This window comes from Ctenopharyngodon idella, chromosome 4 (assembly GCF_019924925.1).
Source record: "Ctenopharyngodon idella isolate HZGC_01 chromosome 4, HZGC01, whole genome shotgun sequence".
NCBI lineage: Eukaryota > Metazoa > Chordata > Actinopteri > Cypriniformes > Xenocyprididae > Ctenopharyngodon > Ctenopharyngodon idella.
In genome coordinates, this window is record NC_067223.1 from 22,919,731 (window position 1) to 22,940,391 (window position 20,661).

General features: G+C 36.2%; 1 protein-coding gene across 4 annotated transcripts; it reads left to right on the plus strand.

Moving 5' to 3' along the window:
- The first annotated feature begins 1,519 nt into the window (after window positions 1-1,519).
- Window positions 1,520-19,784, plus strand: LOC127511087 (uncharacterized). 4 transcript variants are annotated; one of them, XM_051891541.1, is made up of 4 exons: window positions 1,520-1,768; window positions 5,928-6,129; window positions 6,376-6,424; window positions 16,819-19,784. In XM_051891541.1, exons 2-4 carry the CDS (start codon window positions 5,986-5,988, stop codon window positions 18,663-18,665), a joined length of 2,040 nt encoding a protein of 679 aa, XP_051747501.1. In that variant the 5' UTR covers window positions 1,520-1,768; window positions 5,928-5,985; the 3' UTR covers window positions 18,666-19,784. The 4 variants fall into 4 exon arrangements, with proteins under 4 accessions (XP_051747501.1, XP_051747500.1, XP_051747498.1 ...); XM_051891540.1 differs by having other exon boundaries at window positions 5,938-6,129; XM_051891538.1 differs by lacking the exon at window positions 1,520-1,768 and adding an exon at window positions 2,413-2,850.
- Window positions 19,785-20,661: the final 877 nt, after the last annotated feature.

Here is a 20,661-nt window from a genome sequence, read left to right on the forward strand (position 1 = left end):
TTGTGGTCAAAAGGTGGGAAAAAAAAACTGCATTTGCGTCCCAGACGACCTATTTTTGAACTGTTTCATGTAATAAATCAGTCTGTGCTATGAAAAGCGCATAAAACAATGTAAATTATTATTATACATTTAAAAGAAAGTCTTTCACATGTCATTTTACTTAGACAATTCGAATAAATGAGTCTGTAAATAATATTTTGGGGGGGAAATAGGCGAGCTTGGGCATATATTATCAAAATAAATGAAGATTGTCATAGAATTAAGTATGAACTGGGAATAAATACAAACTGAACATGCACAAAACTGCACATGTAAATATTTATTCGCATTATGGCATATTCTTTTGCTGAAAAGCAAATGACACTTCACATCTGCGCAAGGGTTCACGTTATGTGAATCAGAATACGAAGCAGTCACGTGGTTGGGTGCGAAAACGAAGCTTTGGACGCCTTTTCTTTTATTGCCCTACCTTCATTTTGAGGTACACACACACTTCTTTTAATATTGTACTCCCGTTTTACCCCTAGCCAAATATCCAATTACATCTAAGGGACATAACAAGCACAAAACAGGAGTTGTATGACTTAACTGGAATATGTTAGGCCTATGACATGTGGATGCATTAGTACGGTTAGGCACAGGGAAGAAACAGACGAAACATGAGACCAAATAAATACATGATTATATTCATATTTATTTTGTTTAAGTTCTTTAAACAGTCTCTGGTATTTTCCATAAGCATATTTATTATGGCAATGATTAGCTTAAGTAGCCTTTAGCATCACATGTATATATTCCTGCCTCCTATGGTGATCAGAATTCCCATCGGATCACAATCGGAAGTTATCTCAGGTGCTTGCTGGTGTCTGAAAGTGAGTTTGAGCTGAAAATTGTTTTAAATCTCTTAAATGTTGATGTTAGCTGGCAGCTTGATATGATAATCTGGAAAATGAGCAGCAGTGTTTTGCCAATTTAGAGGATTTTTTATTGTTTATCATTTATTTTCTTGATTTATAAAATTATGCATTGATATTTGTTTTCCCTCCATCTTATGTGACATTTAAAACAGTTCAGTGGAAAATTACTTATGCTGTTGTTTTTTAAAGGGATAGTTCACCCAAAAATGAAAACTCTGTCATAATTTACACACCCTCAAGTTGTTCCAAACCTGTAAAAAATTTCTTTGTTCTGTTGAACACAAAGGGAGATATTTGGAAGAAAGTTTGCAACCAGGCCGCTTTGGGGCACCATTGACTTCCATAGTAGGAAAAAAAAAAATACTATGGAAGTCAATGGTGCCCCACAACTGTTCAGTTTCCCACATTCTTTATAACAACTTCCTTTGTGTTCAACATTACAAAAAAAAAATATATATATATATACAAGTTTGGAACAACTTGAGGGTGAGTAAATGATGACAGAGTTTTCATTTTTGGGTGAACTATCCCTTTAAGAAGCACTTCTGAAACTAACAAAGGAAGTGAGGCAAAGGTGCAAATGTGTTTGTCTAGGCAGCTTGGACTTCAATAGGGCATTTGCTAAGTTTTAGACCCCTCTCTTTTTTATTCCTCTGATCCATATATGGTAACGTGTTATGATTGGTTGGGATAGAGAGGCGCATATAAGACAGCCGCACTGGGTGAGGATTTCCTTCTCTCTACAACTGTGTATCTTCTTTAAACAACCTTCTTGCAGAGCAACAGTTATAAAAATCAGCACAGAGACTTTCTGCAGCTACACATGAAGAGCAGATTCAAGTGGAATAATGGTAAGTCTTTTTCTCGTCATTTTACTTTCCTGGTGAAAAAAAAAAGTATACTTTATTGTATTTTAAATATATTCCCTTTTCAATAGTACATTGCAAATATACTAACAATTTTTACCATCTTTAAATATATAAAAAGTATATTAACATCATGCTTTTACCTATTTTCACAATACAACTTTTTACATACTTTAAAATAATTGTAATCCAGTATAATTTCTAAAAATATATTTTAGAAATATATACTAAACAAAATTAATGTTCTGTGGATTTTTTTTTAAAGTGGTCTTATTTGAACATTACTTTAAAATATGTTTTAGGTATATTTTAAACTGTATGCTCAAAATAGTCATTGTAACAATTCACTGAAAGTATATTTAAAAAATACATTATTTAAAATCCTGAAGAAAAAATTTGAGTATAATTTTTAAGCTTGCTTGGAATTAATTTCATTACTTGTGCATGTTTCTTTCAGAAAGTGTTAAAATGTATGACTAATGTGTTAAATGCCCAGTTTACACTGGCAGAAAATAATCCTGTTAGAATCATACACACAAATCTGTTTTAAACAACATATCAGCAGCAAGAAACATGCAAGAAAATAAGAGTTGAGCGGTTGAGAATTCAAATGTCTCTTCAACATGGTCTGTGACCAATCAGATTTTGTTGCTCATTGCCGTCAGCCAATCTGCTGACGTCTCGGTACTTGTCTGAATCCCCCTTGCTCACTCACAGAGGCTTGCAGGGGAAGTACAATGTCGCAATGCATTATTTATTTAATAAAACATGGAAAGAGCAATACATAGCTCAATCTTGGGAATTCTGACCAGTTTCAATCAAGTGACATCGCAACCTGACCTTGATGGCGACAACAACCGGCTAGGAATAAAATGCCTGCGCGATCCCGGAAAGAACCAGAGAATAAGTCCCTTTTCACAATGACTTCAGTTAACTTCCGCCTATCCACAAAGCAGTGGATCTGTAGTTCCGTCTTAGCTTCTCGCCAGAGACTTCTCGGGAAAATGCTTTAATAACTTTAAATGCGAACTGTATATGTCAAGAATTTACACAGTCAGTTTTTTTGGGTAACATTATTTATTACTTCCTTTCTGTAACTGCCTTGGTTAGGGTTTCCGCGAGCAGAAACTTTAGCAATGTTGTGTCCTTGAATTGCTGTCAGAGTTTTATCACAATGATTGTGTGTCCACACAAATCTTTTAGCCTATTTGGAATAACAAGAATATTGTCTTTTAAAACAAATCTTTATTTTTAGAAATTAGGCTATGATAACGGTATTGTTTCTTGTGAGATTTATTTACGAGTAATGGACACCTGAAAGTAGCACATCCACATATAATACAACGAAGAATTAATGGTGTGAAGATTTTAGATCATTTTACATCATACCAGTTTAAACTGAACTGCTGCAATATATTAAGATTGTATAATTTGTAAGAAGTGTATTGAAAATACCAAACAGAAGTATATGTGTTCATTTAATGTTATTCCCTGGAGAAATAATTTAATTTAATTAATTTATTGCTGCTATAACAACGAGTACTGTTGTAAATCCTCTGTATATTAATAAGTAGCACATTAAGCATTGAATGAAACTTTTTTTTTCTGTACATAAATGTCAGAAACGTGCGTTTATTTCACAAATACAGGTGCTGGTCTTATAATTAGAATATCATCAAAAAGTTGATTTATTTCACTAATTCCATTCAAAAAGTGAAACTTTTATATTATATTCATTCATTACACACAGACTGATATATTTCAAATGTTTATTTCTTTTAATTTTGATGATTATAACTGACAACTAAGGAAAATCCCAAATTCAGTATCTCAGGAAATTAGAATATTACTTAAGACCAATACAAAGAAAGGATTTTTAGAAATCTTGGCCAACTGAAAAGTATGAGCATGTACAGCACTCAATACTTAGTTGGGGCTCCTTTTTCCTGAACTACTGCAGAAATGCGGCGTGGCATGGAGTCAGTCAGTCTGTGGCACTGCTCAGGTGTTATAAGAGCCTAGGTTGCTCTGATAGTGGCCTTCAGCTCTTCTGCATTGTTGGGTCTGGCATATCGCATCTTCCTCTTCACAATACCCCATAGATTTTCTATGGGGTTAAGGTCAGGCGAGTTTGCTGGCCAATTAAGAACAGGGATACCATGGTCCTTAAACCAGGTACTGGTAGCTTTGGCACTGTGTGCAGGTGCCAAGTCCTGTTGGAAAATGAAATCTGCATCTCCATAAAGTTGGTCAGCAGCAGGAAGCATGAAGTGCTCTAAAACTTCCTGGTATATGGCTGCGTTGACCTTGGACCTCAGAAAACACAGTGGACCAACACCAGCAGATGACATGGCACCCCAAACCATCACTGACTGTGGAAACTTTACACTGGACCTCAAGCAACGTGGATTGTGTGCCTCTCCTCTCTTCCTCCAGACTCTGGGACCCTGATTTCCAAAGGAAATGCAAAATTTACTTTCATCAGAGAACATAACTTTGGACCACTCAGCAGCAGTCCAGTCCTTTTTGTCTTTAGCCCAGGTGAGACGCTTCTGACGCTGTCTGTTGTTCAAGAGTGGCTTGACACAAGGAATGCGACAGCTGAAACCCATGTGTTGCATATGTCTGTGCGTAGTGGTTCTTGAAGCACTGACTCCAGCTGCTGTCCACTCTTTGTGAATCTCCCCCACATTTTTGAATGGGTTTTGTTTCACAATCCTCTCCAGGGTGCGGTTATCCCTATTGCTTGTACACTTTTTTTCTACCACATCTTTTCCTTCCCTTCGCCTCTCTATTAATGTGCTTGGACACAGAGCTCTGTGAACAGCCAGCCTCTTTTGCAATGACCTTTTGTGTCTTGCCCTCCTTGTGCAAGGTGTCAATGGTCGTCTTTTGGACAACTGTCAAGTCAGCAGTCTTCCCCATGATTGTGTAGCCTACAGAACTAGACTGAGAGACCATTTAAAGGCCTTTGCAGGTGTTTTGAGTTAATTAGCTGATTAGAGTGTGGCACCAGGTGTCTTCAATATTGAACCTTTTCACAATATTCTAATTTTCTGAGATACTGAATTTGGGATTTTCCTTAGTTGTCAGTTATAATCATCAAAATTAAAAGAAATGAACATTTGAAATATATCAGTCTGTGTGTAATGAATGAATATAATATACAAGTTTTACTTTTTGAATGGAATTAGTGAAATAAATAAACTTTTTGATGATATTCTAATTATATGACCAGCACCTGTACATATAAACAGCTTCATCTGCAATAAAGACAGCAAAGTTTGCTAGTTAGGCTACTACAGGCAGTAGAAGGTGTACGGCTTCAGTTCTCCGTATACTTGAAGTTGTTCCATTTTAGCACACAAAAGTACACTAAATATACTTAAAGTTATGCTTTAATACAACTTAATTACAACTAAAATGTGCTTAGTACAAAATTAGTTGTTTCAAAATAGCAAACTTTAACTAATCATTAACACACTTATACTGATAATTAGTCTGGCTGCAAGTATACTTAACTTTTTTTTCACCAGGGTTAACGGGGTTTTTCACCAGAATGTAAACTTTTCCTACTCTAAGTCTTAAATTAATTTCAATATGGATGACACTCATCTTTGTTTTGTCCTTGTTGAATTAATGGATGTTAGGATCAAATAAATATAAAATTAGTATTCATTTAAGTGAAAAATAAATTATATATTTCCTAGTACAACACAAACAGATTTACGAACTATTGCAAAGTAGTTTGGCAAAGCCTTGATACAAAAAGGGATATATTTTCTTCATAGTTTTTAATCTTATGAGCCATATAAGTTGACCTTTCCTCTCCAGAGAAAAAGACTTAAGAATCATTTTGTAATATTTGACTGAAAAAAGTGGTTAAAAACCTATTTACAGTAATTGCAGATATAAACTTAGATAACTTTAAATTTGATTAAACATAACCAATTTCTCAGCAGTAGGATTTACAATTTAAAAAAAAAAACTATACTATTAGATTGTGAATCTTAATAATCTTATACAATCTCTCTTTTCTATTTATAATTGGCATGTCATACTTGGTTTAAACTGTGAAATGTAAAAATAAATAAAAAACATAGCTGTGTCAAATCTATAATTAATAAATAGCTTGTGTGAATAGTTTTGTCAAGGTGTATAACAGAAGACCCAAACGCAGAGCTGCCAGACAACTACAGACAATGGCTAGTCGTGGAACTCAGGAGAGCACGAGGAAAAGGAAGCAGACCACGAGTGATGACAGCCCAGTGCCCAGGACAAGAGGACCGGGACCGTCAACCCCAGGGAGAGCTGCCAAATCACCTTACTGCAAACCAGTAGCAAACGTGAGTAAAGCAGTTTCCTTAAACATAGAGCCTGCTGATTCTGCACTGATGAAAATATGAAAAATTTCCTAATCTGAAACGTTTACAGTAAAGTTGAAAAAGCTAAATACTCAATTATTTTTCATTATAGTAGGCAGTAGATTTAAAGGCCAAATTCTAAAGTGAAATGCACAAAAAATGCACTTTTTTAAATTGTGTTTTTCATAATTTGACTAATATTAAAAAAACTTTTTTTTATTTTTCAAGGCATGCCGTCATCAGCCGCTAACACCGAAAAAAACAGGGTTTAGTGCACGTAAGTATATTATCAGTTATTTTACATTTTAATAATATTTCACAATATTGCTGTTTTCAACTGTATTTTTGATTAAATAAATGTAGGCTTGGTGGATATAAGAATCTTCTTTCAAAACATGATAAAATCACAAACTTATGAACAGTAGAATTCCAGTTGTTTCATTATACAGTGAATATATCTTAATAGGTTAGTTCACCCAAAAAAAAAAAAAAATTCTGTCATTAATTACTCACCCTCATGTCGTTTCAAACCTTTAAGACCTTCGTTCATCTTCAGAACACAAATGAAGATATTTTTGATGAAATCCGAGGGTATCTGATCCACACATACGCAGCAACATCATTGCACCTTTTAGTGCCCAGAAAGGTATTAAAGACATGGTTAAAGGGGCTATATGTAAGATTTTTACTTTAATAAAGCATAAAAATACCCCAATATGTTTGCAGATATTTAGGAAACATGCTAAGTTCACCTACTTGTTTCTCAGAAAAACAATGCTACAGCCAAATATTCTACTTTGAAATGTGTGTTCCGTGTCGGAATGTCTGTCTTTGTTTTGGTCTGTGCGAAACCGTGTGCTGCCAGTTTATCCAATAGTATTTCGACATCACAGGTTGCCAGTTGACGGAAAACACCGCGTATTGTAGCCATGGAAACCAGCAAACAAACTGGGTCAGAGAATCGCAGATTCTACCCGACCTAAAAAGCCTCTGAATCCATCTAAAAATCTCTATGAACGACAGCATATTAAAACAGATAAATTAACTCATCAGCTTACAGCGTAAGTCTTTTCAGCTTTTATTGTCAGTTGCGCTCCCTCTTGTTGCGTGTCCTCAAGCTGGCCAACCGCATCTTTGAAGCAGGGGGCGGGGCAAACAATATTTTGAATTTGGACTGCAGTGCCTATTTTGACCACTGTGTGTCATTCCTACATAGAGCCCCTTTAAAACAGTCAACGTGACTGCAGTGGTTCAACCTTAATGTTATGAAGCGACGAGAATACTTTTTGTGTGCAAAAAACAAAACAAAAATAACAACTTTATTCAACAAATTCGTCTCTCCCCTGTCACTCTGCTACGCTATTTACGTCCAGCGCTTCCAGATTCTCTGTCGAAAGCAACACATTATTGGCTGTCTCCTGCATCAGCATCATACTCGTGCATCGTGCTGCTCATGTGACCAATACCAATACCGAGCCCACATTCTGACATAACACGGAAGCACTGCAATGTAAAAAACGTAGCAGAATGACAGGGGAGAGATGAATTTGTTGAATAAAGTTTTTTTTTTTTTTTTTTGCGCACAAAAAGTATTCTCATCACTTCATAACATTAAGGTTGAACCACTGTAGTCACGTTGACTGTTTTAACCATGTTTTTAATACCTTTCTGGATGTCAAAAGGTGCAATGACGTTGCTGCCTGTGTGTGGATTAGAAACCCTCAGATTTCATCCAAAATATCTTAATTTGTGTGTTCTGAAGATGAACAAAGTTCTTATGGGTTTGGGACGACATGAGGGTGAGTAATTAATGACAGATATTTCAATTTTGGGTGAACTAACACTTTAATTTGCAATCAACAGATAAGAGAAAAACAAAAAGATCATTTTAAAGTGGAATTAAGGTTAAACAAAAGCACATCTTTTCTTAATAGGGATTAAAGGTACAGTCGAAGTTATTAAATCACATTCAAAATCATGTTCAAATGAATAGAGCAAGCATCTACTATTAATGAAAGTGATTCTGATGATACATTAAAAAAAATCTGGTGTCCTTGTATCATTTTTCTTGAAAACATTTTTGGTTGCATTGTAGTCCTCAACTAAGAATGATCTGTTTGTTTTCTCTTGAATTTTCCTCTTCGTTAGGTTATTAAAAATTTAGATTGTCTGACATGATTTTATTATTTCTGGAAGTTTTGAGAAATCAGATGAATTTTCAAACTTAACAGCATTTTTTATAAACAGGTAATTACACTTTGTTGGCTGTTCAAAAAAAAAAAAAAAAAAAATCAGGTTTTGTATAGGTACTATACTACTAGCTGTACTAGCCTTCTAACAATTTAATGGAAAATAAAATCAAATGTTCCTTTTACCCCGGTGAGCCTTTAGCCCTGCTGTACCCTATACTGTGTAAAATAGAAATGAATACAGGCCTGTGCAAGATCACTTATATGTCAAATGATTCTAAATAGTATCACCATTTAACTTGTGCACAAAATTGGAATATCGCATAAAACATTTGCAAATGAAGCAGAGTTTCCATCCAGTGAGTCGAAAAGAACAAAATCGTCACTTCCTGATAAACTGGTGCTAAATATCACTAAGAAAAATGGAAGTTGCTGCAGTAGAAGAAGGCACTGTTTATAATATTTTCATGTATAATAAATTTCTCGTGCCTTAGAGTGTGAGACAAAACTAAATAAGGTTATCTTGCTTTTGAAGGTGGATGCTGGTGTTTGGTGGAACAGACATGTAAGACAGTTTTGCGAGGGAATTATACTGAACCACTTTGATAACAGATTTTGCTCAGGCATTTTAGAACAACCAAAACAGCATTTCACATGCTGTGCAACAAGAATGGTCCACTGGTTGGTCCAATTATGCCGTCCCAGCACGCAAAGTCACGTTTTTTTTTTGTTTTTTTTCAATGAGAATAATTTTTGTCTTAATGTGTTTGCAAGTGGCTGTATTTATGAATGAATTATTGAATCAATGACTTTCACGAACGATTCGTTCAAAACTACAGATCATTCTCGAACTACCGCTGTATCTGTTGTAAGTTCTTTCAAATTACACAATTTCACTACTTTCTTCCAAATGTTTAAGGATACATTTAACCAAGGATTATATGTAGTTAATAATATTTATCAGTCCAATATCTCCCAATGCTACCTGACAAGGTAGTGCCATTCCCCCTTTCCCTTCGATATCTCAAGTGTTTTAAATCTAATTCTGGTTTCATTCAACCCGGAATGTCTGACTTGCATAGCAATAGTTTTGCCACTAGACCACATGGGAATATGCAAGTTTAGCACGTGTCTGTGTATATATGGACTGAGACTTGCATATGGACTATATTACATTAAGAGCTTGACCATATAATGGGGAGCTAAATCATTTAGTACTTTGTAAGTGATTAGCAAGATTTTAAAATCTATACAATGTTTAATAGGGAGCCAATGCAGTGTTGACAGAACTGGGCTAATATGGTCATACTTCCTAGTTCTAGTAAGAACTCTAGCTGCTGCATTTTGGACCAGCTGTAGTATGCAAGTATGCAGGGCAACCACCCAGTAGAGCGTTACAGTAATCTAGCCTTGAGGTCATGAATGCATGAACTAACTGTTCCGCGGTTTTACAGATGTTAGAAACATGGCTTTCAAATGAAAGATTGGTATCAAAGAGCACACCCAGGTTCCTAACTGACGACGAAGGCGAAAAACTTCTAGTTTTGTTTTCTTCCAGCTGCACTCCATTTTTCTGACTGCTCCCTTTAGAGCCTGAGTGTGCTCATTGTACCACGGTGTTGGATTAATTTCCTTAATCTTTTTTAAAAATTAAAATTAAGGCCTTAAATTGCATTAAAAAGCATTACATTTTATTTTTACTGGCATTACATTTTTTTAGATAGTTAGAAGACAATACTACCAGTTTATTTTGAACCTTGCCTCTGGCCGGTGCAAAATTGCCGTAACGTTGTCTTGGACAGCGGCGGGCTGGGGCCTGAGGTGTTTCTCAATACCAAGTTCGGACCTGTGTCCTTGGTAGTTAGGACTTGGCAAGTTCGACTCAGGAGAACGAACTCCCGTGAACAGGAGAACCCAAGTCCGGTGATTCTGCAAATGGCACAGCAGCTTACATGATAACGTCACTCAGCTCGCTCTGGCTTCTCCAGTTATCTCTGTATGTATATTTTAGGCAACAATAAAACGAAATGTGTTATAAAACACCACTCTGACTCTTTTCGTTTTATTTAAAAAACAAACTAACAAACAAAAACATATTAATAGCCTCAGGCAATGCGTTCATTGACTATCTTCAATGTCTGCATATAGTATTTATAACAAAACGAAATATTAAACAACCCTGCCTCTTTTCGTTTACAGTTCAAAAATATTAAACATATTAATATGTGCATTCTCTGATTATCTTCACTGTAATAAAATGAAATATAACAAAACACAACCGTCTCATTTTGTTAAATGTCAGTTTTAATGATCAATAATAGCCATTATAAAAGGTATAAGAATATACAAGAAATAAAGCAAACAATTCAGTCAAGCGTACAAAATCAGTGCTTTAGTACGCTACAACGGTAAAGTTAAATAGCCTAAATATATAGTTATGAAACGTCACTTTGCCTTCAGCCAAAACGATTTGCCACAAAACAAATTATAGATTCATGAGATCAAAGATCACCCGTTAGATATACAAAAGAAGAATTATGTCATGTTTAACCACTACAGAGACATCAGAGCCAGAAGCAAACATCACAAGGACTAGCCGAGGTAAGGCTGCTCTCGGCTGGGCACATGAGCGCTGAGCGCCCGGTGATTGTCTGGATCTCAGAACTCTGACAACGTCAGATCAAATTTTCAGAAAGGCGCTATCTTTATCAATAAACCACAAATTTGAGCTTTAAACCAGTACATTCTAGCCTGAAAATCTCTTAAAACTACATATAATAACATAATAACAGTAGTATGTTTAAACTATGCGGGTTTTCTCCTTTACTATTGGCACTTGCTGGTTAGTGCGAGATGCATTCTGGGATACCTGGCTGTCTCAAGTCGGCATAAGTCACTTCTCGATGCATCTTTGGTAAAAGGGGCAGATCAAGAACACATCCGGGGATTTTAACTGTACTTGGCTAGATGTAAACTTTAAATTGGAACGGTACTTGGGCAGCTACTGATGACGTTTCACAAGTCTACAAGAACACAAAGTACAGACCAGAACGCATATTGAGAAACAGCTCTGGAGATGGAAGGCTGCATCACTGTTGCCAACTTAGCGCCTTTTCAGGCCCCTTTTGCGACTTTTTTCTAAGAAAGCGCGTTGTGGCGAATATAGCGACTTGTTAACCTGATCTAGCTTCCAAGACCCACCGGTACTACCGCACGAGTGGGAGGTCTTGCTTTCCTGCCGCAGGCATACCTCTCTGGTTCAGCAGCGCATTCAGTTGAGGATGTGCGCTCTGTTAGATAACAAATAAAATAGATACTATTGCTTCTAACCTAAAAGATCATTTTTTACGTGTACATATAGCCAAAATACCAAAGCGCAACACTCAGCCTTGTTTTCATTACTGAATGATTCAGCGTTTTGAACGAATCGGTTGAGTCAAAGATTAAATGACTCATTCATAAACAGTTGCCTCATTCTTGAATGAATCAGCCATTTGAATTAATCATTTGAATCAATGAATCAGTGACCCACTCATTAAGATGGTTACTTGCCACCACCTACTGGTGGTTTAGTTTCATTTTTAAAAGTATCATTTCCCCCCAACATTTCATTTTTGTATTTTCAAAAAATATTTAAAACAATCCCATAACATTAACATATGTCAAAGCTGCAATATTCTGAAAGGATATTGCTTCAGAACAAATTTATATTTCCACCACCACAAAAAAAAAAAAAAAAAAAATTTTTTTCCGGACAAGCAACTGTTTTACTCGTACAAGTGAATGACCGATTTACTCGTGTCCACATGACAAGGCTTAATGTCGAGCCCTGTATGTAGTCTTAATGGGTCGTGTTTCAGTCACCATTTCGTATTGTCTGACAACAAAAACAGAAAAAATATATAGATGAAACAATTTTATTGGGAATTTGGCTGTATTAAAATATATTATGTGACCAAAAGGGTAGCAGCAGAGAAGCAAACAAATGTAAAGGGCTGACACTTTTTTTTTTTTTTCACATCTTTTGGTAAGATAAAATGTTTTGTGAATACGGCCCCTGATATTGTTTGTTCTGTGAAGAGCCAACCCTTCTCCATTTGGCAGATATTGCTTGTGGTTTGTGCATTGTAATTCACAGAAAGTTTACAAAATATGTTCAGTCCGTAACGCATGTGTATTTCCCTCATCTAAAATATAAAGACTGATATTTTTTCTGATGTCTGGGGCCGTATTCACAAAACATTTTATCTTACCACTAAGAGTTCTCCTAAATAGCAGTAAAAGTTCTTAGCTAAGAGTTTTCTCTTAAAACCTATTCACAGAGCTGCTGAGACCAACTTTTACTAAGGAATAGACTTAAGTCTTAAGCTAAGAGTAAGGGCGGGGTTGACCTCGTTGCTATGGAGTATACACACAGTGATTGGCTGATGGGGGAGGAGTCAGCGATTTAATCATAGAAATACTGTAGAATGAGTTGTCATGTTTCCATATTAAAATAAAGGTTTTAAAATACAATTGTTGCCCTATTCAAATAAAGGTTTTAAAATGTAAGCTAAGTGTCACTAATTAAACAATACAGTTAATTGTGGACCGCCTCTTGGATGTCTGCATCTCAAGAGAATGCAGAATTCAAGCGACAAATTATGTTTTATAAACAAAGTTTGGGAGGAACACATTTAAACAGTATTTCTAATCAGCTCGAGAGGAGGAATATATACACAGACGAGAGCTGACTTGCCTATAGTTACTTCGACAGTTTTCTGCATCCCTCCGCCACCCCGCTCCTCACTCTCGGCTGAGGATATGAGGAGTACTTTGGGTTTGGGCTAAATTCCAAGCTCGGAGCCCTTGATCCCCTTGGATAGCACACCAAATACGCTTATTATATATATATATTTTTTTTTTACTCTATTCAATCATTTGTAAATGTGAACTCACGAAAACCACTGCCACAGGTAATCAGACAATATTTATTTATTAAAGATTTATTTTCCGTGTCTCATCGTAGATTCAAATCTATAAATAAAAATGTATTTATGAAGAAAAAGTTGAGCACCTAAGGCTCTATCACTATTTCCTCAATGGTGTTCAGTGTCTTTGGGTGGATTAGGATTGTTTGTGATTTGGTCTTAGTGAGTTCTCTTAGGGAGTCCTCTTGACTACTCCTAACGTTTCACAGATTTAGGAGCTAGTTTTAGCACTAAATGCTTTGTGAAATACTCTTAGAGCAAAAATTTAGGACTCCTAAAATTAGGACTGACACACCCATTATTTTTAAGAGTTTGTCCTAAATTTCGCAATTTAGGAGCTACTTTTAGCCTTAGCATGTTTTGTGAATACGGCCCCTGTTTTATTTAAATTTTCATTTTTGCATTTCGGAGGAAAAATCTATTATGAATGTAACTGACTATGGAAATGCATAAAAAAATGCATTTGCAGTCTATTACAATATAATAAAACACAATGAGCCCTTAAAATATAGAGGCATAGGCTAATTTAGTCTGCGAGCGTAAAGCATAGACTAAAGCACGCATAAAGCTTGTTGTAAAGCACCGGCAAAATTAGCCTAATAATTATGAATGTGTCTGGAAAATTTAGATATTTGAATTATTTAATTTAATTTTCTGAGTAAGTGTCGGCTGTAGGAGGATAGTGAATGTTGACCCGGGTCGATAAAGACCCGAGGTATGCATTTAAGGGTTAAAGTGCACTATTGCAGCTCTCCTCAATGGATGTACAGCGTATTTGATGCACCATAAAAGTCGACCTCAACCCTAATCCCTGACTTGCTGTCAATTAGTTTAGAGCTCTCCGTGTTTCTCTCACACATGCAAAGAGACAGAGAGTGAGAGAGTAGTGATGGGAAGTTCAGATACTGACTCAGATCTTTGAATCTTGTTCATCAAAATTATAATTATAGATAATTATAAAAAAATTATAATTTTATAGATAATTGTTTAAAAAAATAGTTATTTTTTTTCAAGCCATTTTATTCAATTCAGCAGAATAGAATTAAAAAGTTTACAGCCAAATTCCTATGCAGTCTGCACTGGAAATAAAAATAATTAGCTAAAAATAATTATCCAGAGTCTTTGGATCTGAGTCTTTCATTCTTTTGTCACATGACCATTTCCTGGCTCAGTACAGCAACAAATTAGTTTATCCGTATGATGGGGGAAAATCACTTTAAAGTTTATAGCATTAACCATCTGTTACATTCACGCCTTCCCGGACTCCAGTTCCCAGCATCCTCCTGTTCTCCACACCTGTCTTCACTTCCCTCATCAGTCTTCCCGCTATCTCCCCGGATTCCCAGCACCTGTTTGTCCTCGTCAGCACTCCCTTTAAGTTGGACTCACTCCTTGCACCCCTTGTCTGTTATATTGTTTGCCTAAGTGTGTAAAGCTGTCGTTCTGCTCCTTTATGTGATTAAAGCCCTTATAATTGTGGATATCCATATTCGCCTTATTAATAGTCACCTTTATTTATATAGCGCTTTTTACAATGTATTTTTTTATGCGTTTCCATAGTCAGTTACATTCATAAAAGATTTTTCCTCCGAAATGCGAAAATGAAAATTGAAATAAAACAGGGGCCGTATTCACAAAACATCCTAAGGCTAAAAGTAGCTCCTAAATTGCAATACAGCAGCACACATAACACCATCTCTTTATTACCACATTCAGTGTTATGGAAAATAACCATCATGATAGAAATTCACAACTTTATAAATTGTAAGAGATAACAAAGCTATATTTTAAGGCCAGAAATGGATCACATAACTATAAGTAAAAAAAAAAAAAAAAAAACTTGTTGGTGAGGAAGGTTGGGAATTATTGTATCTAATACGACTATCAAATCTTGTGACAAAAGAATGAACAGCTCAAACCTGAAGACTCGAGAGGTGAATTGATCATTTCTATTTCCGGTAAAGACTCTATAGCCTTAGTTGTGACATGATGAACAAACAACTCTGACCCATAACCTCGAGAAGTGAACTAATCAGTTCAATTTTCTATACAAAACCTATAAGATGCACAATGAACAAATCACTCTCTGAGACAACTTGTGAGGACAACTCGCATATTAAATATTTGTTCAAAAAGTTCATGAGCGACCCATCATTACGAAAGAGTCTGACGTACACAGAATTGACACACTAACCAGGTTTATGCTTTGTAAATCACAGGTGTATTCAATTTTGTTTCAGTGATCACAGTTTTTTTTTTTTTTAAACTTAAGCTACATCCACACAAAGCCAGAGCTTTCCCTATCCAATCTTTTTTTTGTCCAATTTATCCAATCTTGTCTTAAGAAATATCTGTACACACGAAACCACTAAAACTGACTCAAAACGATGTAGTATACATGCCAGATCAGTATATGGTGCTGTAATTCTGCCACAGAGATGGACTAAAAATGGAGAATAAGATTTGGAGCACGTGCAATACCCTTCCGTGCTGTATTCAGACTTTAGTAAAGCTTATAAAAAAAGCTTTATTTTAGTAAAGCGAATAGGCTCAGTAGCTTCTGCAGCACGAATACAAGCATGTAGTCCGCCATTGTTGTTGTTTTGTGCTGTTAGCGGTGTCTGACTAGGGTTGACACATGGGCTGATGACATCATCATTTCGCAAAATATACAGATTGGTGGTACACACGAAAATGCAAGGGTATCGTTTTCAGATTTATCCAGTCTGGGACCCGGTTTCAAAAAGTAGCGAATTCAGGCTCTGAAAATGCCGGATCCATCTGGATGAAAAGGCCAACACAATACAAAATTTTTGCATATAGCCTACTGCTAAACGTGTCTCCGAGTGGACGGCCCTTAAAGTGCTCCTATTATGCTTTTTTTTAATATTACCTTTCATGCAGTGTGTAATGTAGCTGTCTGTGAATGTAAACAATCTGCAAAGTTGTGAAGCTGAAAGTATTTGCTTTTGTTGCACTACTCTACCTGCCCATTTAAAAATTATTCAATTTTTGATAGTTGATACAATTTTAAAGTTGTCATGAAAACAAAATTGACCCTATTTTCTTTTATAGCACATATTACTGGTCTTGTGGTGAACAATTAATCTGTGCAATTAAAAGTTAATACACAGAAAAAGAAAAAAAAATTGTCGTGGTTATCTTTAATCAAAATCTGAAAAGATTTACTTCCGGTCTAGAATGGCGTTCCTTCTCTGGTAATGTCAGTTTGATGGCTTGGGTTGAAAATGCTTAAACCACTCCCCTCCAACCGTTAGTCTGCTATGAGCGAGAGATGGAGAGGAGGAGCGCTAAAGTAAAACTCTGCCCTCTATTCAATATTCCGTTTCACTTGCACCTGGAGAAACACTGGAGAAAAGCTGTTTGCAACTTCCGGTTCACGGTAAATCATTTGACATTTTAGTGGTATTGCACAGGGTTGTACTCACTTGTTTTGTATACTTTATTAATAAATGGACATACAAAAAATAATTTCCTTTTCTTTTAACCAGCAGAGGTGGAAAAAGGTGAGAGAAAGAATATTAGACTGTGCCAGCTTGCTATTAACAACGACCTTAAAATATCTGGAAAAAGCACAAGCAGTCAAATCATGGAAAAAGACCACAGCAGTATAAAGGGCTTAAGTCTTGCACATGTTATAAAGAACAACCGGAGCAAAAAAGTAGAAGATGGAAGCAATGAAAACCTACCCATGTTTAAACTCAACCTGGATGAAACATGGAAGAACAGTGATGGATTCTGCAGAAGATGCACATTTGGGAATAACATAACAAAAGAGAACAAGACCATTATGATGATCGGAGCCACAGGTGCAGGAAAAACCACTCTAATTAACAGCATGATCAACTACATTCTGGGAGTGCAATGGAAAGATGACTTCCGGTTTGTGTTAATACATGAAGGGAAGCAGAAATCTCAGGCTGAAAGTCAGACTTCAGAGATCACGGCATATCAAATTAATCACAGGCATGGTTTCCAGGTTCCATATTCTCTGACTATTGTGGACACACCAGGCTTCGGTGATACCAGAGGAATTTCACATGACCAGAAAATCACAAAGCAGATTCAGGAGTTCTTTTCTGCCCGTGGAGGCATCGACCGCATTGATGCCGTGTGTTTTGTAGTACAGGCTTCACTTGCCCGTCTGACACACACACAGAAATACATCTTTGACGCCATTCTTTCCGTATTTGGAAAGGATATTGCTGAAAACATCCTTGTGATGGTCACGTTTGCAGATGGGAAAAAACCTCCTGTACTTGAGGCCATCAAAGTATCTGAGGTTCCCTGTTCTACCAACGAGTCTGGAGAGTCTCTTCACTTCAAGTTCAACAACTCTGCTGTGCTTGCTACCAATAATCAATCTGCAGAGGATGAGGAGTTTGGCTGTAACAACTTTGATCAAATGTTCTGGAAGTTGGGACTTTGTAGCATGAAAAAATTCTTCACATCCCTCAGCAAGATGGAAACCAAGAGCTTGTCTCTGACACGGGAGGTCCTAAAAGAGCGACAGCATCTGGAAGTGCTTGTGGAAGGTCTCCAGCCCCAAATCAATGCTGGTCTGACAAAACTGGATGAAATCAAGAAGACAAGAGCTGCTCTGGAGCAGCACAAAGCTGAAATGGATGCAAACAAGGATTTTGAATATGAGGTAGAAGTAACTGTCCCAAAACAAATTGAAAACAACACTGACTGCTTCTTAACCAACTGCCAAAAGTGTCATTACACTTGTCATGAAACATGCATTTTTTCAAATGACAGTGATAAATATTTATGTTGTGCTATGACAGACAGAGTGTGTACAGTCTGTCCTGGAAAGTGTGATTGGAAAATTCACTTTAATCAGAAATACAAATGGGTTTATGTCCCAGAAAAAAGAAAGGAAACCTACAAGGAATTAAAAAAGCGATTTGAGGAAGCACATGGGCAGGTCATGTCAAAAGAAAAGATCTTTGAAGAGCTTGAAAAGGAGTTTCAGGTTGTCCAGGATACTGTAGCCAGACTAATTGAAAGATCTCAAAAGTCCTTGGAGCGTCTGCAGGAAATCGCCCTCAAGCCCAATCCTCTGTCCACCCCTGACTACATTGATCTGATGATTGAGTCTGAGAAACAAGAAGCCAAACCTGGATTTCAAGATCGCATTCACTCTTTAATGGAAGTCAGGAAGAAGGCTGAGCTTATCAGTCAGGTTTCTACAGGAGAAGTGCTTCCAGAGGATTGGGAAGGTCGCAAATCACAGGAAGAACTACCTTATAGTCCAGGCCTCCTGTGTCGGATGAAGGAAGGTTTCGACGAAGGTTTTCGAGTTATCAAAAAATTCCTACCAAAGAAACAGTGAATGAAACAAGCAAGTCTTTTAAATGTCACTGTCAACACTTAAATAACAGCTTTTTTGTTTTACCATATAGATATTAAAGGCACAGTATGCAAGTTTCGCCGCTAGAAATCGCTTATGCAAAACAATAAAAAATGTATAGCTTAATGACACTGTGAATGAGTGTGGAATCATGGGAGTTGTCGTCTTCACCTCCACATCCAATGGAAAGCATTCTGACAGAACTAAGGCAGAAAACATGTTCATAAATGAGCTTTGTAGATTTAAAGCAGGGTGGGGCTGAGAGCCACTGGAGCGAATGCTATTAAGAGATACCTGTGTGACACACCGGTCTCGAGTCCCATGGAATGACGGCAGTGAAGGGGGAGAGAGGACCGGGATTGGGACGTTGCTGTTTTATTATGCTTATATAACAAAGTCACTACTTTCATTTTGTTGTTTGCCTTATTTTAAGATAAAAATTTATGTTTAACATTTGCTGGTTCCTGCCTGCCTCCTACATTTGCTCGGTGGCTGATATGAAACAATCGTTTCACACTGCAGTAAGTTAGATAGATTTTAGTCAAGTCACCTTTATTTATATAGCGCTTTTTACAATACAGAGTGATTCAAAGCAGCTTTTCAGTCATTTCAGTGTTGTTACAGTTCCGCTGCAAAGAATATTTTTTAAATTAGTTCATTTAATCTATAAAGCAGTTCTGCAAAAAATATTGCCGTCCTCAGTTCAGTTCTAATTCAACAGTGTCAGTAAAGTCAGATCAAAAATATTGTTGAATGTTAAGTGTCCTCAACAAAGCAATATTAAAATATAATATTAATAAATCTGGATGACTTGTTGTTAAATGGCATGCAATTCATTTTAAAATATGTTGTATTGTGGTAAAAATGCAGTATTACCTTTGCTTCACATAAAGCTTTCTGATTATGAGTATGTTAGCCACTTGACTAAATAGTGTTGTCTCTGAGGTACAAACATGTTATACTTGTAGTAAATCAAGAAAACAAGATTCAAACAATAAGATTTAATGTGTTGAGCTATATAACAATGATTAGATTTCTGTCGATTAATGTATCCATTTAAACCGTAACTCACCTGTCTAATAAAACATATAATATACTAAAGCATCTTTGGTGTTTCCATTGCATCTACGGAAATCAAGGATAGAACAGAAATGAAATAATTGACAGGTGACGCAATGACAGGGGCAGTTACGCTGGTTGAAATTGCTAATTTCTCTGGATTTAAACATTGTTGGAAACATTTGGGATAATGTAAGTACACGAGTCAAAAAAAAAAAATATATATATATATATATACAGCATTTTTCTAGTGGTATTTGGATATTTTAATTCAATTCACATTTATTTGTATAATGCTTTCACAATCCATATTGTTTCAAAGCAGCTTTACAGAAAATGCATGCATCTATACCTGTGTAAGATTACTGCGTAAGCTACCTCCATGGGAAATGTAGCAAGCTAAGCTACAGCACAATAGCAAAAGTAGTTTACTACATCTAAGCTGTTTTTTAACATTTAATTTTTATATTGAACTAACTTTATTCCAAGTCAGTCAATAATAGAGATAAAAGAGATAATTGTTCAGTTTAATTGTATATTCAACAACTGTTCCTACGGTGGTGCATTGCTGCCACATACATATTATTTTTTCCACTCAATTATGTCGTTCAAACGACATCTATTCTCGTTAAAACAACATTTTTTGTCGTTAAAACCACATATTTTGTACGTGACGTGTACGAAAAACACCTTTATCTGATCTATAATAGAGAATTTATATAGCCTAGATCAGTGCCTTTATCACACTTCCGCACTCGAAAAGCAGAAGCAAATGTGGTGTAAAATACCTTTCGATGCCTGCATCAATGGCAGTGCAGAGTAATGAACACAATATTATTGTTTTATTGGCATATATGCAGTTTCTAATAGCCTAATAAAGCACAATTTTATCATTTAGCATTCCTTATTTTCTGGAAAA

Bases quoted from the DNA above. Each gene is read 5' to 3' on its own strand.
- LOC127511087 (XM_051891538.1), top strand. From the start codon at position 2,819: ATGTCAAGAATTTACACAGTCAGTTTTTTTGG. The intron at 2,851-5,927 runs GTAACATTATTT...TTGTGTGAATAG, and splicing joins TACACAGTCAGTTTTTTTGG to TTTTGTCAAGGTGTATAACA. The intron at 6,425-16,818 runs GTAAGTATATTA...TCTTTTAACCAG, and splicing joins AAAAACAGGGTTTAGTGCAC to CAGAGGTGGAAAAAGGTGAG.